Source organism: Acanthisitta chloris, unplaced genomic scaffold, assembly GCF_000695815.1.
Source record: "Acanthisitta chloris isolate BGI_N310 unplaced genomic scaffold, ASM69581v1 scaffold4065, whole genome shotgun sequence".
Classification (NCBI taxonomy): Eukaryota; Metazoa; Chordata; class Aves; order Passeriformes; family Acanthisittidae; genus Acanthisitta; species Acanthisitta chloris.
In genome coordinates this window covers 13,865-36,922 of record NW_008673068.1, presented here as the reverse complement: position 1 = coordinate 36,922, position 23,058 = coordinate 13,865, and the positions used below count along the sequence as shown (strand labels likewise).

The window sequence follows — 23,058 nt, the reverse complement described above, 5'->3', positions numbered from 1 at the left end:
ATAGAATGGCCTGGGTTGGGAGGAACCTTAAAGATCATCCAGTTCCACCCCCCCTGCCATGGACATGTCCTGGCCATGTGCACTGGGAGCCCAGAAACCCTCTGTGTGCTGAGCTCATTCCCAGTGTGGGTAGCAAGTGAGGGAGAGATTCTGCTCCTCTGCTTTGCTCAGGTGAGACCTCACCTGCAGTGCTGCCTTCAGCTCTGAGGTCTTCAGCATCAGAGGGATGTGGAGCTGCTGCAGCAGGTCCAGAGGAGGTCACAGAGATGCTCTGAGGGCTGGAGCACCTCTGCTCTGTAGACAAGCTGGGAGAGCTGAGGTTGATCAGCCTGGAGGAGAGAAGGCTCCAGGGAGACCTTACAACCCCTTTCAGTGCCTAAAGGGGCTCCAAGAGAGATGGAGAGGGACTTGGGACAAGGCATGGAGGAACAGGACAAGGGGAATGGCTTCCCACTGCCAGAGGGCAGGGCTAGATGGGGCATTGGGAAGGAATTGTTCCCTGTGAGGGTGCTGAGGCACTGGCACAGGTTGCCCAGAGCAGCTGTGGCTGCTCCATCCCTGGGAGTGTTCCAGGCCAGGTTGGATGGGGCTTGGAGCAACCTGGGCTAGTGGAAGGTGTCCCTGCCCATGGTGAGGTGCTGGAACTGAATGATCTTTAAGGACCTTTCCAACCCAACCCATTCTGGAATTCTCCGAATTAAGCTCCTGACACTCAGTTATCAGCACAAGTATGCTCTGTCTCAGTGGCCTTTGGAAAATCCTCATCCTCCAACTGGTGATGGTGCCACACAGTGGCTTTGAAACCCTCCAGCTCTGCCCCTTTGCACAAGAGCAGTGCTGTGGTCACCATTGTGCAAACTACTGCTGCTGCCAGCTAAGGCAGATACTGTCTCAGGAACAATGGGTGAGGTAGGGACACCTCCTGAGCCTCTTGGGTCACCTTGAAGGCCAGGGGAGGTTGCTCAGGGTCTGTCATCCGAGGATGCAGGTCCCTCCTCTGTTCTGGGCTCTGTCCCAGCACTGCACCACTTCATGGGTGGTTTTCTTAAGTCTAATGGGAGTTTTCTCTGCAGCACCTCATGCCATTGTGTCGTCCCATCTCTGTGCACTTCTGCACAGCCCCTGGCTGTGCCCTGCAGCTCTCCCATGAGACAAAGTCAATAGTGAGGCTTCCCAGAGCCCTCTCCCCTCCAGGCTGACCAAACCCTGTGTCCTGAGCTCTAGGTGCATTCCCTCCAGCTTCTCCAAATCAGTCTTAGCTTAGGGGGCTGGACCTGTGCTCCAAGACCAACCTCACCTGTGACTCCCTGCAAGGTCTGCAGTTTGCTTTGGTGATTTTCTTAGAAGCATTGAAGGACCTGGAGCAGTGCCCGTGCAGCTCTACCTGCAAGGAGCCCAGACTGGGGGACAGGGATGGTGGTGCCCAGTTTTGGGGACAGGGACAGTGTGATCCAGCTTGGGGGACAGGGATGGTGATGCCCAGCTTCTGGGATGGGGATGGTGGGGTCCAGTTTGGAGGACAGGGATGGTAAGACCCAGTTTGAGGAACAGGGATGGTGGGGCCCAGTTTTGGGGAGCAGAGATGGTGGTGCCCAGCTTCTGGGATGGGGATGGTGGAGCCCAGTTTTGGGGGCAGGGACAGTGTGACCCAGCTTGGGGGGCAGGGAAGGTGGAGCCCAACTTGGGGGACAGGGTTGGTGTGGCCCAGCTTTGGGCCACACATCCAAGAACCCCCAGGGGAACCTCAGCAGGGACTCAGGTGCTCCCAGTCTGTGCTGCTGATCCAAGGAGTTTTTGTTCTGGAAGGACAATTGCAATGTGAAGTGAGTTAGGAGGAGCTGAGGAGCAGCACTGATGAGCATCTCCTCTGCTTCCCTGGACATCAGCATGTTCAAACACATCATTCACCTGATCCAGCAGCATTCCCCTGCCCTGCCTTATTGGCATGACTGTGACATGGGAAAGATTCATCCATCAGGTACATTTGCACTTTGGACAGGCAGAGGAGCTTTGGCCAAGGGAGGAGGAGATGCTTGGCCTGATGAGCTCCCAGCACAACATCTGGGCACAGGCAAAACTCTGCCTGGACTGCCCTGTGCTCCAGCCCAGCAGCTGGAGGTTGGTGATACCTGTTCAAACCATTACCCAGGTGCCTCCTCCTGCTGCAGGGAAGTGCACAAGGAGCAGCGTTTGTGGATCCCTCCAGACCCCACCAGACCCACGACAGAGCATTTTGGAGGTGAGATGGGGAGTGCCAGTACCCTTGAGATCTGGTGCCTCCATAGGTAAGTATGAAGACATTTTTTTCACCTTTAAGAGCAGCAAAGGATGAAGACAACCATGGGGGAAGAAGCCCGTAAGACACCCCAGAAGGACTCAAGACTCTCAAACCACAGCAAAGTGCAGCCTTACACCTCTCCCTGCAAAGACACTGGCGAATCAGGCTGTGCATCCAGTTGGGTGCAAAGAAGCCTTCCTGCCAGGGTGCTGGGGCCAGAGGTGGGTGCTGTGCTGCCTTGGCCTCACACTGTGGGGGAGTTCCAAGCCCTGTGGGTCAGATAACACCCACAGCAGATAAGGCCTGTGGCAGATAAAAGCTCGGGAGAGGAGAGACTGTGGGGAGGGAGAAGAGCAGGAGGGAGGAGAGCAGCACATTGCAGGTGAGAGCCAGGCCCAGGGCACACTCTTGCTATCGTGGAGGGCTTGTTTCTGGGTTGTGGGTGGAGGTTTGGGGGGCTGGGGCTGAATTTGAAGCACCCAGCTGAGGTCTGTGTTCCCTCTGCTTGTGTAGTGGCTCCAGGGCTGGCAGAGCCACTCTGCCTGGCACTGAGCACAGCAAGGATGTGTCTGGACCACCTTGGTGCTGTCACCAGAGGCTTCTCCTCAGGCAAGGGGTTTGGTTTGGCATTTTAAGGTGGATTCTGGGCTACCTTTGAGGTAGGTCCACAGTGGATGCCAAGCAATGTGCAATAGGCTCAGCCCCAGCTCTGGGCTCATTCTGGTAGAGCTGATTGCTTTGGAGCAGCCTTCAGAGGTGAGTGGGCAAACCATCCCAAATGTGTGTGTGCTGAGGACCTGCCATGCTGCCCTGGCTGCTCCTTCTTCCCTTCCAGCCCCATGCACCAGCTCTCCCTGCACGTGTTCCTGCCCTGCCCCCTGGCAAGCAGTACTGGCAGGGTCTTCTGCTCCCTTTTGTTGCCTCCAAGTCCGAAACAGCATGTTCCCACCAGTGCTGGGTGTCCCTGGGGCAGGAGGCAGTTCCCTATCCATGTGACACTGAAAGGACCATCAGGCAGCAATGCATCAGGAAGGGGATGCCCCATGAGCTCTCTTGACCTGTGCCATCCTTAGCATGGACATGAACCTCCCCAATGCACTTCAGGATCCACAGGTCCTTGGTCTTCTTCACTTCTTGCATTCCTTTGCAGAGATGAAGGCAGAAACCTTCCTGGAGTCACTGGTGATCCTCAGCCTGTTCCAGGCACCTGTATCCTCTTCCTATGGTATGGTCCTTCCCTCAGGCTTTGAGATCAGGGGATTTTCAGAGTGGGAAGGATCAAGTTAAGACTGGAAGAGGCTGTATTACTCCACTGTAAGCAGCACAGCCTTGACGAGGTGTCAGAGGGATCGCAGCCAGTTTGTACCTCCTGTGGCACCAATCCTGGTTGTTTCAGGTTTTTCCCAGTTAATGTCCTACCTGGTTTCTTAAAACCAGGTTAAAGGAGGTCAGTTCTCAGCACTGCTCCATCCCCATGGTATGAGGGTCTCCCTCCCTGCTCCCTGGGCCAGGAGGTGAGCACAGCAGCTCCTGTGAGAGCTGCCAGGGTCTAGTTTCATAGTGTACCTCCTGTGGCACCAATCCTGGTTGTTTCAGGTTTTTCCCAGTTAATGTCCTACCTGGTTTCTTAAAACCAGGTTAAAGGAGGTCAGTTCTCAGCACTGCTCCATCCCCATGGTATGAGGGTCTCCCTCCCTGCTCCCTGGGCCAGGAGGTGAGCACAGCAGCTCCTGTGAGAGCTGCCAGGGTCTAGTTTCATAGCATAAGGGGTTGGAATGGAGCTTAGAGATGATCTAGTCCCCCTGCCTCGATCTGGGCAGGGACACCTCTCACCAGACCAGGATACTCACAGCTTTATCCAACCTGGCTTTGAACACTGCCAGGGTGGGCAACCTGTGCCAGTGTCTTACTTATATGCAGAGCTCTAGAGAGTGAGCAGCAATTCCCTGCAGCTGTGCCCAATCCCTGGGTACTGGAGGCACAAGAGCTCTGGTGCAGATCAGGGATGCTCCTGAGTGGGTGACAGCACTCTCACCTCTTCTCTTCCCTTCCTCTTGCCCAGATGTGCCTGTGGAGATATCAGACACATCCCTGCTGAGCAGTGTGGCCGAGGCCAAGCAGCTGGTGGATGCAGCCTACAAGCGCACGAGGGACCGGTGAGATTTGTGTTTGGGCTGTGGCACATCTGTGTTCCACCTTCACTGCAGCTTCACCTGCTTCTCCTCCTTCCTGCAGCACAGGGACAGGGCTGTGAGGAACCCCATGAGCACAGCAGGCTGTAATCCAGCTCACCTGGTTCTACAGCATGTCTCCAGCCTGTTAGGTCACCAAGAGCTGTGACTCTGTCCTCCTCCAAGCTGTTCCACCTCAATCATCAGAGAATCCCAGAATGGTTTGGGTTGGAAGAACCTTAACGATCAAATCATTCCACCTCTGCCATGGGCAGGGACACCTTCCACTAGCCCAGATTGCTCCAAGCCCCATCCAACCTGACCTGGAACACTTCCAGGGATGGAGCAGCCACAGCTTCTCTGGGCAACCTGTGCCAGTGTCTCATAACTCTCACAGGGAAGAATTCCTTCCCAATATCCCATCTACCCGTGCCCTCTGGCAGTGGGAAGCCAATCCCTGTGTCCTGTTCCTCCAGGCCCTTGCCCCACCTCTCTCTCTCCATCTCTCTTGGAGCCCCTTTAGGCACTGGAAGGGACTCTAAAGTCTCCCCAGAGCTTTCTCTTCTCCAGCCTGTCCTGGAACACTTCCAGGGATGGAGAAGTCACAGCTTCTCTGGGCAACCTGTGCAAGTCACAGCAACACCCCATGGTATTCCTGAGCTCTCTTCCACCCTTCAGGGGTGCTCTGAGGAGGAGCTCTGAGGTGGAGAGGGCACAGGGTTCTGTTGATTTTGAGTAATTCCCTCCAATGGATGCAGCAAACTGCTGTAGGCTGCAGTGAGGACATTGTGTGGGACTCCAACCATGGTTTGGGAGTGCACAGCTTCCTACCAGCCCATACCTATGCTCCTCCAGCATTCATGCTCCGAAAGCCTTGCTGGCTCACCTCCAGCTGAGAGGAGGTTCTAGCAGCATTAAGACATGGTGACCTGGAGGCATTTGGGACCTCTGGATGGAGACCGAAACCTGCAGATATTGGTAATCTGAGTAACAGTTGAGGTTTGGCTGCCCCAAAGATGTAAAGACCTATTTGTCTCCAGGCAGGTGGAGTTGGCAATTTAAGAAATTCCCTTCCTGCAGCTCCCTCTGCTCCTCTGCTGAAGCTGGTGGGAGCAGCCCTGGGCTCTTCCAGCTGCCATGCAGGCATCACATGGAGGAGCACACTGGGAGAGCTGAGATGTGTAACCTGCAGAACTCTTAGCCTTGCCCCAGCTCAGATTTTGTCTCCTTCTCTCATGCAGTGTAAAGCAGCACCTGCAGAATGATGCTTTGACCCCAGCAGAGCTTCTGAGATACTTCAAGCAGCCAGTGGAGGGGACTCGGGTTGCTGTCCGGGCAGCAGATTACATGCAGACCACCCTAAGCCTCCTCAAGGAGAAGCTGAGATGGGCTGTGAGGGGAGAATTCAACGTCACAGGTAGAGATCTCCCTCATCTCCCTTTGCTGGGAGGAATGAACACATAGGACCTGGTCACTGGGGCTTGGGAGGAGGGAAGGAAAGGGAGTTGTGATGGGCCATGACTCCAATTCTTCCCATGTGGCTGCAGCGAGGCAAAGCTCAGTTATTTTTCTGTATTCTCTTTCCATCTTCACACATTATTTGGGGCTTTATCAGTTAATGAAAGTGGTTTGGGCATCTTCTGCTGTATAGAGGTTCATGTACCAGTGGGGCCAAACTTGTAAGACTTTGGTAGATCTTCTGCTGGAGAAGGGAATGAACAAAACCAGAGATGTGACTCAGTAGCTCAACCCCAAGGTAAGGAGCTCTTCTGCCAGGCTTCAGCTAGCACCAAACTCACCACCAGATTCTCCTGCACCAGGGCAGGACACTGTGAGAAAGGTCCAGATAACAGGGAGGTGTGAAAGGACATTTCAGTGTGTGTCTGAAGGAGCAATGTCCTCCCTGAGGTGGATTCCTGCAGCCAGGCCAAGCTGCTGAGAGCAGGAGGCACATTAGGGGTAGTAAGAGAAACAGTTCAGGGAGGCACAGGGAAGGTTCCTGATGTATAAAGGTGGACTCGTGGGGATCATGGAATGGTTTGGGTTGGGAGAGACCTTAAAGCTCATCTCACTGAGAGGAGAAATTCCAGCAGCAAAGTCCTATAGAATCCCGAAATGGTTTGGGCTGGAAGGAACCTTAAAGCTTGAGAAACAGTTCAGGGAGGCACAGGGAAGGTTCCTGATGTATAAAGGTGGACTCGTGGGGATCATGGAATGGTTTGGGTTGGGAGAGACCTTAAAGCTCATCTCACTGAGAGGAGAAATTCCAGCAGCAAAGTCCTATAGAATCACGAAATGGGCTGGAATGGAAGGAACCTTAAAGCTTGTCTAGTCCCACCCCCTGCCATGGGCAGGGACACCTGCCACAAGTCCAGGTTGCTCCAAGCCCCATCCAACCTGGCCTTGAGCACTTGCCCAGCATGACAGTAAAGCACTGGCAGGCCAAGACACATCATGGGATGCTCCAGCATCACTCCAGGATGGGGTGAGCTGCAAGAGGATGAAGTGCTCAGCTCCAGCCCCTTCATCCAGGAGTGCTGCTCCAGCACAGCCCCACAGCCTTGCCAGGCCACCTGGCTGTCACCTCATCCCTCTGCACAGTGGCTGCTCGAACCATGCTGTGACACAGACTCTTGGTGGCAGCAGTGACCAGCAAACCTCCGAGGGACTTGGGATGTGCTGTGCTAGCAGATAGCCAAGGAGGAGCAACTCTGTCACGGAGCCAGGCTGGGAGAGCTGGGGGTGTTCAGCCTGTAGGAGAGAAGTATCCAGGGAGACCTTAGAGCCCCTTCCAGTGCCTAAAGGGGTTTATAGAAAGGAGGGAGAGCGACATTTACACAGGCAGATAGTGGCAGGATAAGGGAGAATGGTCTTCAACTAAAAGAGAAGAGATTTGGGTTTGGATATTGGGAAGGAATTGTTCCCTGTGAGGGTGCTGAGACACTGGCACAGGTTGCCCAGAGAAGCTGTGGCTGCTCCATCCCTGGGAGTGTTCCAGGCCAGGTTGGATGGGGCTTGGAACAACCTGGGCTAGTGGAAGGTGTCCCTGCTCATGGCAGGGGGTGGGATGAGAGGCTTTAAGGTTCTTTCCACCCCAAATCAGTTTGTGATTCTACAGGGCTTTGTTGATTGAACTAGGTTACTTACCTCCCCTGCAAGGGGAAATCTACATAGTGGAAACACAAAGCCAATGTCCCCAGGTGAGCCCAACCACTGGATGGTTCTCCTCCAGGCAGCTCTGAGCTATGGTGACACACACTGGTGGCTGCTTCCAGGGGGAAAAACTTGTAAAACTGCTCTAGGATGGCTGTAGGTGTTTGCATTTATGGTGAAGGTCAAAAGGGAGCAGAGAGGATGGAAAAGGATTGCTAATGCTAGAAAACCATTCTGCTCCTAGTGTGTAATTAGAGATTTGAGCACAGCTTTGCTGGGTTTGAGGCTTTCCAAAGCAGAAAAAGCAATGCTCAAAGAGCATCTCCAGAAGGTCTTTGAGCAGGAAGACCTGAAATGACAGAGCACTGTGGTCATACAGAGATGCTGTGATATGAAATTGTTTCAAGGGTACAAGAAGGAGAAGCTTTTCCTGAGCCTGGGATGCACTGCACACCCAGCAGGGCCAGTGTGTCCCTGGCTGCTTATTCTCCTCTGTTCCTGGCAGACTTGCTGACTCCAGCTCAGGTGGGGATGATTTTCAAGGCCAGTGGATGTGACCAGCAGGAGAAGAAAATAAAGTGTGGTTGTTCCTGCTACAGAACCATCACTGGGGAGTGCAACAACAGGTGAGGGGCTGAGTATGCAGAAGGGTGGATGGATGGTGACAGGACAAAAGGAAATGGCCTCAAGCTACACCAGGAGAGGTTCATGTTGGACATCTGAAAGAATTTCTTCCCTAAAACGGTTGTCAGGCTTTGGTATGTGCTGCCCAGGGAGGTGGGGGAGTCACTATCCCTGGGGGTGTTCAAGGAATGACTGGGCATGGCACGCAGTGCTCTGGTCTAGCTGACAAAGTGGTGATGGTTCACAGGTTGTACTTGATCTTTTCCAGCCTCAATGATTCTATGGATGGATGGATCCTCCATCAGTAGAACTAGACCCATTTCTCCAGGGGTGATCCATGTAGGCACCTTCTTTTAGAGTTTTACACCCCACAGTGGTGTTTCCTAGATGTGTGGAGCTTTAATTACAGCCTTGCTTGGAGAGTTCTTGGTGTTGCACAAGAACCAGCTCCTTTGTGTGGTCCCACTCCAAGGTCCTGTCTCTCTCCACATCCACAAGCTCTTAGTCCTGCCATAATCCTAATGAGTCTAATTGTTTGCTGTCCTTCTATTCATTGCAACAGGAGGAACCCAACCTTAGGAGCCTCCAACAGAGCCCTGGTCAGGTGGCTGCCAGCAGAATATGAGGATGGAGTGTCTGTGCCTCGTGGATGGACAGAAGGAAGACGTTTCTCTGGGTTCCCTTTGCCACTGGTAATGCTTTTAACAGTCACCTGAAAGTGCAGAGTCAGGGTCTAGGGATTGTCAGTCCTTGGACAGCTCACAGGCATCAAATGGAGGTAATTCTGCCCCTCTGCTCTATGCTGTTGAGACCTCACCTGCAGTGCTGTCTCCAGCTCTGGGACTAGCACAGGCAGGACATGGAGCTTTTGGAGCAAGAACAGAGGAAACACCAAGATGATTAGAGGGCTGGAGCAGCTCTGCTGTGAGAAAGGCTGAGAGAATTGGGATTGTTCAGCCTGGAGAAGAGAAACTTCGAGGTGACATAACTGTGGCCTTGCAGTGCCTGAAGGAGCTACAGGAAAGATGGAGAGAGACTATTAACAAGGGCCCGGAGGGACAGGACAAGGGGGAATGGATTCACACTGCCAGAGAGTGGATTTAGATTGGATATTTGGTGATCTGCATGTGGCTCTCATGACACCTGGTTGGGAGCAGGGACACTGCCATGTGGCTTCTGGTCACTTGGCTTTGATGCAACAATGAGAAGCTCAGTGATTTGTGCCTGGTGTTCAGATTTTCATTGTACTTCCTAACCCTCTACACAGCACAGTGTCCACTTTTTGTGGCAATACATGAAGGAAGAACTGGTGAGGGAATTGTGACGGGTGGGGAAGGGATAAGAAGGGAAAAGAGCTTTGGGACAATGTGCGGAAATTCCCAAAGACTATTTTTATCCACAATTCTATTTCAAAACGGTCCTTCAAATTTTTATACCTCCCCTTCCTAGCCTTGCTTAGTTGCTTCCTTATGGCCATGAAGGGATAGATTTGGCCTAGAGGCTCAGACCTCTGGCTAGAGCCTGAACAGTGCTGTGCTTAGCAAAGGGGAGCTCAGTGACACCTCCAGACAGAGATTTGGGGTTGTTTTTTCCTCCAAAGCATAAGAAATGCCTTGTGACTATTAGCTGATGACCCCATGACACATCGTTTCCCACTACACAAGTTCTGCCTTCATCCTTGCAGGTTCGACAAGTGTCAAACGAGATCGTTCGCTTCCCCACAGAGCAGCTCCAGCTGGACCAGCAGAGATCACTCATGTTCATGCAGTGGGGACAGTTCATTGACCATGACCTGGATTTCAGCCCAGAAACACCAGTCATATTCCCCTTTACTGGGGGGCCAGACTGTGACACCAGCTGTGCCAAGAAACCTCCCTGCTTTCCCATCCAGGTACAGTCAACCGCCTTCTTACAGGGAACAGAGGGAGAGGGCATCTGCCTTCCAACCAGGACTTGGTGGTGGCTCTCCTGGTCCTTGGCCATGGAGGAGCATCCTCCCAGAGCAGGCCAAGGGGGTCAGAGGACATTTTGAGCAGTGGCTTGGGGCTGTTGCCCCTTTTGCAGGTATTTATCCATCTCGCTCAGCCATGTGAGACCTCAGAGCAACCTGCCAGGGTCTGAAGGGGCTCCAGGGAAGCTGTAAAGGGACTCTGGGTTAGGAGCTGCAGGAACAAGACATGGAGTAATGGGGAGAAATTGAAAGAGGGAAAGTTAGATTAGATATTAGGAAGTTTTCCCTGTGAGGGTGGTGAGACACTGGCACAGGTTGCCCAGGGAGGCTGTGGCTGCCCCAACCCTGGCAGTGTTCAAAGTCAGGTTGGCTAAAGCCTTGAGCAACCTGCTCTGGTGGGAGGTGTCCCTGCCCAGGGCAGGGGGTTGGCACTGGATGATCTCTAAGCTTCATTCCAACCCCTTAACATAGTCTGATTCTATCATATCAGGATTTATGAGTGATCATAATCTATGTGAGATGCCTCCTGCCTAGTTCGTCTCATGGATCATATCATAGAATCATGCAGGGTTGGGGCAGCCACAGCCTCCCTGGGCAACCTGTGCCAGTGTCTCACCAAAACATCACAGCACAGCTCCTGCCCCTCTCAACCACTGATGAATTGTCCTGTTCCCTCCCTGCAGATCCCAGCCAATGACCCCCGAATCCGCAACAGGAGGGATTGTCTTCCCTTCTTCCGCTCTGCTCCTACCTGTACTCAGGGCAGAGCCATCCGGGACCAGATCAATGCTCTCACCTCCTACCTGGATGGCAGTGTGGTCTATGGCAGCGAAGTGGCCTTGGCCAACAGGCTGAGGGACAGGAGCCGCCAGCTGGGCCTGTTGGCTGTCAACCACAAGTTCACAGACAGGGGCAAGGCATACATGCCCTTTGGGCCCATAAGGAAAGAGCCCTGTCTCAAGGCCAGTGGGGCAGCTCGGATCCCTTGCTTTATGGCAGGTAAGGTGGGTGCTGCCATCCCAACCCTGAAATCCAGAGTGTACAGCTCCACTGGGCATTTCTTGAATTGGTTGGTTTCTTATTGAAGTAGAAGATGAAGCAGAGCGAATCATGAAAGACTAAGGCTATGCTAGGTAGGAGAAGGTTTTCACTATCTCCAAGTCTTCTTTGTGATGATAAGCCTGGAGTGAAGTTGTCCCATCTGTGCTCAGCAGCTCCAGTGTCGGAATCAGAGGTGACCTGTCTGCATCCACAGGAGTGTGGCAGCAGGTCCGAGGAGGTGATTCTCTCCCTCTGCTCTGCTCTACTGAGACCCACCTGGAGTTCTGCACACAGCTCTGGTGTCACCAACAGAAAAAGGACATGGAACAGTTGGAGCAAGGCCAGAGGAGGCCACAAAGCTGCTCAGAGCACTGGAGCACCTTCCCTATGAGGACAGGCTGAGAGAGTTGGGGCTGTTCAGCCTGGAGAAGTGAAGGTTGTGTGGAGACCTCAGAGCAACCTGCCAGGAGCTGAAGGGACTCCAGGGAAGCTGCAGAGGGACTCTGGGTTAGGAACTGCAGGGACAGGACAAGGGGCAATGGGAAGAAATTGAAGGAGGGGAAATTCAAGTCAGATATTAGGCAGAAGATTTTTCTGTGGGGGTGGTGAGACACTGGCACAGGTTGCCCAGGGAGGCTGTGTCTGCCCCAGCCCTGGCAGTGTTCACAGCCAGGTTAGCTAAAGCCTTGAGCAACCTGCTCTGGTGTGAGGTGTCCCTGCCCAGGGCAGAGGGTTGAGGCTAAATCATCTCAAAGCTCCATTCCAACCCCTTAACATACTATGAACCAGTGCCATGGTGGAGCTGAGCAGACACAGCTGTGGCAGCCTGGCCTAAAGACAATGGTTTCTCCATACTTATCATTCCAAGGATATCTCTATTCCACCAGGATGGGTACAGGTGTGTAGGTGCTGGGCTGGGTCACCTCCAGAAAGCATTTGCATGTGCTCCAGCATATCAGTGTGCCTATTGCACTGTGAGAGGAGCTTAGATCACAGCTGGACTCAGAATGAGGCCAACCCCAGACCACGATGACCTTAGAAGATGTGTTCCCACCACAAGGCTAGAGGTGCACTGGCAGCACAGTCCCTCAGGACAGTTTTCTGTTACATTTACCCTTTGTCATGCTTTTGATATCTTCTTGACCACTTCTTCAACCCAAAAGAATTCCTTTGGTCCTGGGCACAGCCCACCCCCCCAGCCAAACAGCCTTGGCCCTCTGTATATCTGACCCAAGCTCCTCTGGACAACACCCTCATGGTCCTTGGATACCACCAGGACATGGTGGTAGGACTGATGGTAAAGCTCTGCTTGATGCTACCTTCCATCTCCCTCCTTTAAAGCTCTTGGTGTTTCCTGCTCCCTTCACAGCCTCTCACACTTCTCTGTCCCATCTGTTGGTCCATGTCTTCACCTGCTCCTCCAGTTTCATGCAGGTCTCTTCTTGGTGAGGACCACATAGGATCTGTGGCCAAAGGCAGATACCCAGTGAGGAGCAGAGCAGGCAGGTGTATCAGATGCTTCCCAGGAGCAGTTCCTGTTCCATAGCTAGAACACATCACACATTTATAGTGCTCAGTCCAGGCAGGCTTGGAAGAGCCTTTGAAAATTCACTGTCTTATTTGAGACCTTTCCGGTCCCTGAGAACTGGAGGAATTTTACATGTGCCCTTGCTTAACAGGGCTCAGCATTTCCTCCTGGAGCTGTGTTGGAAGCCCTGGCTGGATGCATTCTGCTCATGGAAACCTCACAGAGCTGCCATTGTCTGTCCTTCCGCAGTGGCTCACAGGGAGCCTTTGAGAGGGGCTGAAAAGGGCTCTGTACTGAGGGCAGAGCAAATCCCTCTATTTACTATGGGACAAGGGCACTAAATACCACATATTTACTTTGCTCTGAGTGCTTCTGTATGCTCTTCTCACCTGCTTGCTCTGGGGTTTCCTGCCCCAGCTGTTTGAAAAAGGATTTGGTGTTTCATTGTGCTGCTGTTTGTGATTCAGCCTTTCAAGTCGTGACTCACTTTGCTTTTACTTTTACTCCCCAGAGAGCTGCTTTGTGACTGGCATCTTGCTTTGGCTGCAGTTTCAGCTGGTTTGAAGGAGAACTTCTGACTTGCAGAGCTCCCTTGGCTATGTGGCTTCCCACTGTCCATTTCCATTTATCTTTTGAGGTGTGAAACCAAATATCTCTGTGATAGTGGAGCTTGGAGAACACCTACATTTAGCTTCTTAGAGTCCTAGAATTTAGGGGATGGAATGGACCTTACAGATCATCTAGTCCCAACCTCCTGCCATGGGCAGGGACAGCTCCTCACTAGATAAGGTTGTTCAAGGCCTCATCCAGCTTGACCTTGAACACTGCCAGGCTTGAGGCACCCACTGTCTCCCTGGGCAACGTTTCATCCAGCTTGACCTTGAACACTGCCAGCTTTGAGGCACCCACTGCCTCCCTGGACAACATCTTTCAATGTCTCACCACCCTTACAGTAAAAACTCTTTTGTAGTATCTAACCTTAACTTAATGCTCCTAATCCTTAATAGAAGCAAACCTTCCTCATCTCTCTGTAATGCTGAGTTTGCAGGAATTTGGTTTTTCCCTGGTGCTGTCCAACCCTTGGGGCTCAGATTTTAGTTTCCTTCTCCTCTGTGTTTCTTAGCCATCACAACACAGATATCAAGACATCTAGATCTTTCTCTGTGCTGCTTCCCAGTGGGTCATTCCCATTGCAACCAGGGACACTGCAGTGTGATCCTGCTGACCTGGGAAACAGCCAGGGGCACTGCAGTGTGATCCTGCTGACCTGGGACACTCATAGGTGACACTCGGGCGAGCGAGATGCTGGAGCTGGCCTGCATGCACACCCTCTTTGTGAGGGAGCACAACCGCCTGGCTGTCAGCCTGAAGAGGCTCAATCCCCACTGGAATGATGAGAAGCTCTACCAGGAGGCACGAAAGATCCTTGGAGCTATGATCCAGGTATGAATCACCAGCTCCTTTTGCCCTGACTCTGCCTGCAGCCTCACAGAATCCACGTGGTAGGATGTAGGATCAGCCTCTTTCAACCAAAGCGAAATCACATGGAGATACCTGAAATAACAGGCACAGAAAGGTCCCCCTGAGTCTTTGTTGTCTCTCTACTGTTACATTTACAAATAGCTGCACATTTGTGTTTGAGAGACAGAAAAGCCAGAGGAGAAGTTTTTCTAAGCAGCGTTTGGTACCTGATAAAAATGGTACTGGAAATTTGGATTAGAATTCCTCTGGGTTGTGTCTCCTTCTCTCAATGTTTCCTTGCCCATAGCAGGGGGTGAAACAAGATGAGTTTTCAGGTCCCTTCCAACCCAAACCATTCTGGGGTTGTATGAAGAAGCTCCATGTGCTGGTGGGTGCAGCCAACCATGGTGTTCTTCTGTCCTCACTGCTCTAGGGCTAAGACCCCCCTTGGGACTGTGATGCATCCCAAAGTTCAGTCTGAACAAGATCCTAGGGTCATAGAAGTATTTCTGTGCTTGGAATGGACCTCTCAAGGTCCCTTGTCCAGCTTCCAGTTTGGACCAGCATCAAAGGCAGAAGAGGTTTCACAACCAACAGAAAAGGTTGACTCCTATGAGAGGAGGAGACATGAGGCTTCCAAAGGTAGTGCTTAGACCTAATTGGAAACTTCTCTTCTAAGCTGGCGTAACAAACTGAAAAAAGCAGGAATATCAAAAATGGTTTAGCTTTTAAAACTGTCAATTTCAATACTATATCATCATTGAATAAACTTGTTGGGTAAGGCCACGTGGAGAGACTCAAAGGATTGTCCTGGAGGTATCACGTTTAGATCAATGGTTTCATCTTCTTGCAGTTTCCAGACAATTAAGCCATTTTCTCCTACTGACACAGAATTTATCTATTTATTTTAACTGTGTTGTGTCTCCTCCTCAATGTCCCAGAAAGACATAGGGCAGGTTTGGCAATCTCTGCTGTGGGAGGACTCCCAGAGCTTCGTGGGTGGTGTCATCACCTATGCCAACACTGATAAGCTTATCTTTCTCATCTGAGACACATAGGGTGCAGTTCTACCTGGCTCATGGGAATAGTGCCTACCTAAAGGCCAAGGAGACAATATTTGGGAAGATTTGGCAAGCTTTCAGCATGCTCTGACCTGCCAAAGTGTTGAGGCAGAGAGGAGCATGTCTGGGGACACCTGAGTGCCCAGTGCTCAGCACCAAGGGGCAGAGGATCCCAGTCAGAGGGATATGTGGATCAGGCACAAGTAGTGTGTGAGCTGCCTGATGCCCTGACACAGTGGTATCCCCTTTGGACTCTCATGCAGGTCACTACATGCTCATGCAAAGCTCATCACTCCTAGAGAGTGTAGCGATCCACCAGGAGAAACCAGAAGTGACCTGTGTCTGTGCCCAGAGCTGCACCACCTGTGTCGTAGTGGCACAGAAAAGGCTTTGAACCAAGGCCACAAAGCTGAAGGCATAAAAATGTCCCTCCACAGTGGCAGAGAAGGTCCTCACTGGACTGTCAGAGCAGCTGGGTGAGGTGAAAGGAAGGTTTGCCCTGGGGAACTTCATCTGTTCCTCCATCAATCCCTTGTGGCAGCTCTTGAGCCACAGGAACTTTGCTTCCAAAGAAACTGCTGGCCAAGACATTCATGCTCTCCTTGTTTCCCTCTAGATCATAACCTACAGGGACTACCTGCCTCTCCTGCTGGGCTGCAGGTTCCAGAGCTTGATCCCTCGTTACCGAGGCTACAACGAGTCTGTGGATCCTCGAATATCCAACGTCTTCACCTTGGCCTTTCGCTTCGCCCACGCCGCAATTCCCCCGACTGTTGGGCGCTTGAATGAGAATTACAAGCCCATAAGACCTGAAATTCCACTTGGAACCTCCTTCTTTGCTGTCTGGAGGATCATTCAAGAAGGTAAAGCCATTCTTGGAGCTATACAGTGGGAGCTGGTTTCATTTTCTGCCCTCTTGGGATGAGCTTCTGCTTCAGCTGAATTTCAAGCATTCAATGTGTTAAATGCCCTTTGCTATCAGGCAGTTTTCCCAGCAGAGCTGCTCTCTGCAGTCCATCATGTTAGGAAGCACATGGTCTAATCACTTCATTCCTGTAGCCTCCAGAACCTCATTCAAAGTATTTTCTTTCGAATTCTTTTAGACAAGGAAAAATGATCCTCATGTGGTAGAACCTCATCATTAAATATCAACCTCTTAGACACACACACTGACGTCCCTGCCTGATTTCATGTCCCTCTATCACAATTCCAGGTGGGATTGATCCCTATCTCAGGAGCCTGATGGCTAATCAGGCCAAGCTGATGACACAGAAGCAAATGGTGGTGGATGAGCTCCGGGATCGGCTGTTTGAGCAGGTGGAAAGAATTGGGTTTGATCTTCCTGCACTTAACATGCAGCGCAGCAGGGATCATGGCCTACCAGGTAAGTTGGCTGTGGAAGCAGAATTTCCAAGGAAAAACTAGTGGAGATCAGGCACTTCTATGTTTGAGCATTGAGAAACATCTCCAGCCCATGCTTGGCTGAGATTAAGCCAACCAAATCCTGGGCTGCATCCAGTGTGGGCAGCAGGTCAAAGGAGGTGATTCTCCCCCTCTGCTCTGCTGAGACCCACCTGGAGTGCTGCACACAGCTCTGGTGTCCCCAACAGCAGAAGGACATGGAACTGTTGGAGCAAGGCCAGAGGAGGCCACAAAGCTGATCAGAGCACTGGAGCATCTTCCCTACAAGGACAGGCTGAGAGAGTTGGGGCTGTTCAGCCTGGAGAAGTGAAGGTTCTGTGGAGACCTCAGAGCAACCTGCTAGGAGCTGAAGGGGCTCCAGGGAAGCTGCAGAGGGACTCTGGGTTAGGAACTGCAGGGACAGGACAAGGGGTAATGGGGAGAAATGAAAAGCGGGAAATTTAGATGATATATTAGGCAGAAGTTTTTCCTGTGAGGGTGGTGAGACACTGGCACAGGTTGCCCAGGGCTGCCTAGCTACATGTGTCTGGAAGAGCAGATTGCAATATATAAGGAAAAGCTCATTGGAATTTCTCTCCAAAGACTGTGTCTCAGAAAAAAAAGGCATGTCAGAACCTCTCTCAGGGCTCTGCAAGGTGCAAAACCAGTGTAATGGCATTGCAGACTGGTCTTGAGAAATAGATTGTTGACAGGACTTTACACCTGTCATTGCTCAACAGTGTTATTAGGCTGATGTAAGCACCCAGAGCTGCTGCGTGCCAGGAGATGCAATAGGGATCACGTTGAACCTGTGATGAGAAGTGAGTTGGATTCACAGGTTTGAAGCTCAGTTGGAAGCTTTGCAATGCATCCAAGTGTGTGATCAGGTCACAGGATTGCTGATGTCTCTCCTATGTCTCTGGCTGAAGGTATCTGTAGTTCCCTGAGCTCCTGCAGTGTTCCTTGGTCACAGGGGAGGTGGCACAGCCACTAGACAATCCCTGGACATTCATCTGAGCCCCCACAGCACAGGTGAGGAGCAGCCACACACACATAGGATGAGATGCCTGATCACAAGTGTCCTTTGCTGGGGTCACTCCTCTGGCTCTGCTGCAGCTTCAGCAGGGTAGGGATCTCCCATAGCTCCTTGGTCCCATCACCAGGGAGTTGTCTGGGACACAGCATGGCTCTGCACAGCCCTGCTGAGTGGAACAAAACATTGCTAGAAGGTGGTGGAGCAACTCCCACCAGCAGAGATCACCTGCAAACATGGCCCTGGAGAACTGGAAAGTCAATGGCACTAATAGAAACATAGAATGCTTTAAATATTTTGGGCTCCTACTTGTGTCCCAACTTAATGAAAGAGGAAAAAACTTTCCAGGAGGGAGTAATACATTCCTGACCTGTCTGCTCTGGTACCCAACTCCTTGCAGGTTATAACTCCTGGAGACAATTCTGTGGGCTCTCCCAGCCTTCTGGAGTGAAGTCACTTGGTCGAGTGCTGAGGAATCAGAAGCTGGCAAGGAAGTTCTTACGACTCTATGGGACACCCAAGAACATTGACATCTGGATTGGGGCCCTTGCAGAGCCCTTTGTGAATGGAGGCAGAGTTGGGCCTCTCATGGCTTGTCTCATTGGCACCCAGTTCAGGAACATTCGGGATGGGGACAGGTGAGATGGAATCTGGGCATTCCAACCCCAAGGGACAGAGGGAGGTTGGAGTTGATGCAGATTTCACGCAGATTTGGAAACTCTTCCAGTAGTTTGTTGCTCCTGCAAGTGTTTCTTTCCCTTTCTGGTGATGTTCTTATTCCCTGTCTGATGGTTGAGATCCTGGACTAAGATCTCTTCCCAGCCAAGTGTTTTCCCTCCCAGCCTTTCCACCACCACTCATTACTTGTGCAGACTGGATTGCCCTTCTCCATGCTGATGTTTCCCATCCAGTGTGTGTGTTTGAGCTCCTTTCCTCCCTCACTTCAGTGGTCTCAAGGTTGCCCAAGGTACTGTGTGTTCAAACAGCAGCTCAATCCTTCATGAAGGGAGACATAGAAATATCTTCACCAGAATAACAGGTACAGCTCTCAAGGTGGGAAAACCAGGATCTACATGGATTGACTTCACCAATTAGAGAAACATCTGTCAGGTGTAATCAGCCCAAGTAGCTGACAGCACTGGCAGCAGTGGCTCCTGGTGGCTCGTAGTTTGGGTAGCTTTGAACCTTTGCCTGCAGACCAAGGGGTGCTGCTGAAGCACTAACACACCTCCAGGGACTCAGGGATATGAAATATTCTCTCCTGATTGAGTCCCAGCTCAGTCCAAACAGCACCCCTGTCCCCTCACAGTGACTGCTCTGTCATCTCCTGAGCTTGCAGGACACAGCTGTGTCCATCACAGTGTCTTCTGCAACTCTCAGAGGGGCTTGGAGGTGATTTCTCACTCCTTCTTTCCCTTTCTTTCCTTTCCACCCCAGTTCTGAGCTGGAACGCTGTGGTGACACATACTAGTGCTTGGTCTTTGCTTGCCCTGAGATGTGGCTGAGTTGGGGTTTCTTGTCAGCCTAAATCACCTCAGCAACATTGACCTTTCAACATACCCGAAGTCCTCCTCCTCCTCCTTCTCCTTGATGTTGCTGAGGGGTTTCAGGAGAAGCAGTTGCTCCATTTGAAGCTGCATTTCTGAAGCAATTACCCTATCCCTGCCAGGAATATTGCCTGGAAAAGGGATCACAACTCATGGCTCTGGGAAACAGTTCTGCCTAGAAAGACTTAGCATGTGCTCAACCTCCAGTATGGGATGTTTAGAGGCAAACAGTCTAGAAATCTAGAAATCATGAAAATTAATCTAGAAATCATGGAAATTAACACTGGTTTTACAAACTTGAGTAATTCTAGGGCTGGTTCCAGCCCGTGCAGCCTTCGCTGTTGGAAAGAAGGTGCCTGTGCCTCATTTGAGGGAACACAAGGCAATGAATTTAATTGCATCTTTATTTTATGTCCATAGCCCCCCAAAAGCAAGTTAAATTCTCCAGCTGGTGAGTAAGGGGATGAAATAACAGCCAGACTACAGAAGAACCATTTGCTTTTGGCAAAATAAATGTGCTGGTGGTGCTAATGGGAAATAATGTTTGCAGGAATTGTGGATGTGAAGGCAAAAATCTGTTGTGTCTTCACCTTTCTCCTGCAGGTTTTGGTGGGAGAACCCTGGGGTTTTCACCCCTCAGCAACGCCATGCACTGGCCAAAGTCTCCTTGTCACGAATCATATGTGACAACACTCACATCACTAAGGTTTCAAGGCACATCTTCAGGGCTAACAGGTACCCCCATGGCTTTGTGAGCTGCAGACACATCCCAAAGTTGGACCTCAGGGCCTGGAAGTCAAGGAGCAACAAGGAGCAAGGTAGGAGCTTCCAACCTCAACCTTCCAACCTTCCTGCCTCAGACACAGGAGATAACCAGACCCTGAGGCTTAACCCAGGGCTGGAGCTGTGTGCCAGGGCCAGCTCTAGCACAGGTTTAGATACTCCATTTAGTCAGGTGCATTGAGTAGCTCCTCCAAAATGCAGATTTTCCAGCATGGGCATTGCTAGACAACCAAGTGTCCTAGTCTGGGATTCCCTTTCACCAGGACAGGCTGAGGGAGCTGGGGCTGTTCAGCCTCCAGAAGAGACACTGAGAGGGACTTCATCAGTGTCTGTCAGTGCCTGCAGGAGGTGTCAGAAGGTGGATCAGACTCTGCTCCATGGGGGACAGCAATGGGACAAAAGGCAATGGACACAATTCTGAGCCATGTGCTTTGGGCTGGCCCTGCTTGAACAGGGAGGTGGGACCAGATGAGCCACTGTGGTCCCTTCCAGCCTGCCTCAGTTGGAATTCTGGGAGTTTTTATGATTGAAGGACTTTCCAATTCAGTTCTTCATCATCAGTTCCTGTGCTTTCCTGCCTGGGAAGCTGATTTTGTGATTGGGAAGGCTGATCTGCCTGTCTAGGTCTGACAGCTCTGAGCTCTCTGCAAGCACATCCTGCTCAGGCCAAAAGCAGCTCTGTATTTGAACAGATTCCCACTCTATGGAAGGGATTGTGGAGTTTGATCTCTGCTTGACTAGTTTTTGCCTATATTTACAGCATTGCCCTCAGATGCCTTCAGGATCTGTAGAATTCAGAGGCCAAAATTCTCTCTGGAATCCCTGGGAAGCAGATGCAGGGGAGAGTGGCTCTCCCTTAGGAAAGACAGGCTGCCCAGTGCCTTTTCCTAACCAAACAGCATCCCTCCTTTCCTCTGACAGTCAGACCCTGCCACAATCCTAATCCCAGTTATTGATCCTTCTTTTCCAGTTTAGCCTATGGAAATCAATCACACAAGGTAACAGGGAATTATGGCAGGTCCTTTTCTCTTCTGTTCATTCTTCCATAACTATTTCTCTTCTGTCCATTGCTTTTTCTCTCCTCTAGAAGAAGATTCTGGTGACTTCCAATGCTGAACACCAAGGATTCCCCAGAATTCTGGATTTGGGAAGCTGCTGAGATGGATTAGTCCTTTTTTTTCCCCTGTGTTTATGCTTTTCCTGCCTGCAGCATTTGGGCTGTTGTCATTTGCTTACTCTGCCTGAAGCCTTTCCAGTGGGATGGAGCCCAGCAATAAAAGACCTTCATCAAGAGATCTCCAGGTGTCCTTTCCCACCTCAGTTCTGGGATTTACAGAGATAAACTAGTTTACTTTCCAGCCAGAGCTCACCTGGCTGGGCTGTGCACTACCCCATGGATGCAAATCCTGGTCCAGCCTGTTGCATTACCCTTCATGAGTCAGAACACCTTTGCTTGTAAAAACCCTTCTGTCATTACAAACATGTCCAGCCATGTCTTAGCTCATAAACAAGGATCCAAAGCTAATCTGTGTCTCGGAAAACTGAGTGGTACATGGATTTAGCATGGAGCAGCAGCCAGGGCATCATAAATACAGTTTATCCTGGATATAATGTTTATTCTGGAATCCCTCAGAAGTTTTTAGTATCAATGTCTATGTCTCTAACTGAGTAGTAACTGGTGAGTTCCCATTAGTGTTTGTCCTTGGAAGACTGTGGCTGATGTGGGCCTTGGTCCTGAGCAGTCCCAACACCCTGCCCTTTGGTAAGTCAGAGAAACATGGAATATTTCCATGGAAAGGTTCCACAAGGATCATCAGTCCAAGTCTTGCCCTGCACAGGACACCCCAACAACCCACCCTGTGCCTGAGAGCATTGGCCAAACACTCCCTGAGCTCTGTCAGGCTTGGGGCTGTGACCACTGCCCTGGGGAGCTGTTCAGTGCCCAAACACCCTCTGGGGGAAGAACCTTTGCCTGATATCCACCCTAACCCTCCTCTGACACAGCTCCAGCCATTCCCCATGTCCTGTCACTGTCCCACAGAGCAGAGCTCAGTGCTGCCCCTGCACTTGTTCCAATCTGTTCCAGTGGGGCTTTTTATGCCAGAAATGTCCAGTGGGAATCACTCCCATTGCAGAATCCAGTCCTCATAGCTTGTCCTGAAGACATTGCTTTGCATTTGGCAGTCAGCTGTGATCTTTAACTTCACCAACTCTTCCCTCTCACCCATTGCTGGGCTGACAGCAATATGTGCTCTTCTGAGCTTCATTTACTCACCGTGAACAGGACAATTTTCCTAGCCTTTTCCCACCAGATTAGGAACTGGAGTGAAAGGACAAGGAGTAATGGGGAGAAACTGAAAGAGGGAAATGGGGTGGTGAGACACTGGCACAGGTTGCCCAGGGATGTTGTGGATGCCCCAAGGAGGCTGTGGATGCCCCAACCCTGGCAGTGTTCATTCCAGGTTGGCTAAAGCCTTGGGCAACCTGCTCTGGTGGGAGGTGTCCCTGCCCAGGGCAGGGGGCTGGCACTGGATGATCTCTAAGCTCCATTCCAACCCCTTAACATACTATGATTCTATGATTAGATCACTTTCCCTGCCTCCTCCTCTCCCCTCTGGCCAATGTGTGCCAGAGCAGAGCTGGGGAATAGGAGATGTATTAAAGGTGCCTGATGAAAGCTCATGGTGTGAAGAAGCCTCTCCTCTCCCTGTCTTGGATTCCCTTCAATTGAGCCAAGTTCTGGGAAGGGTGCAAAGACCCAGGGGCAAAAGGGAGTCAACTGGCCATAGATACACAGTCTGGAAACAGAGAGCTTCGTTAGAGCTGGAGTTTCTGAAAACAACTTGCAGGTTAGGCAAGCGCTGAGTGCTTGGGAAATGGAAGTATGATGGATCCAGGTGCCAGGAAGCCTTGCAAAAGAGGAGAATTACAGCTGAGGATGTTGGAATCTGTGGGTTTGAAGCCTAAATTTTGTATAAGATCTGAGGCGAATTGGGAATGGCATAGTTTTATTATGGCTTCATGTC

At 51.3% G+C, this 23,058-nt stretch overlaps 1 protein-coding gene across 1 annotated transcript; it reads left to right on the top strand.

Annotated features, from left to right (window-relative positions):
* The first annotated feature begins 3,430 nt into the window (after positions 1-3,430).
* On the top strand, positions 3,431-21,007 carry LOC103802303 (eosinophil peroxidase-like). The gene is made up of 13 exons (XM_009074760.1): positions 3,431-3,503; positions 4,341-4,434; positions 5,691-5,866; positions 8,108-8,228; positions 8,789-8,918; positions 9,911-10,117; positions 10,861-11,176; positions 14,029-14,189; positions 15,885-16,131; positions 16,482-16,652; positions 18,103-18,340; positions 19,853-20,067; positions 21,003-21,007. Exons 1-13 carry the CDS (start codon positions 3,431-3,433, stop codon positions 21,005-21,007), a joined length of 2,154 nt encoding a protein of 717 aa, XP_009073008.1.
* The last annotated feature ends 2,051 nt before the right edge of the window (positions 21,008-23,058 follow it).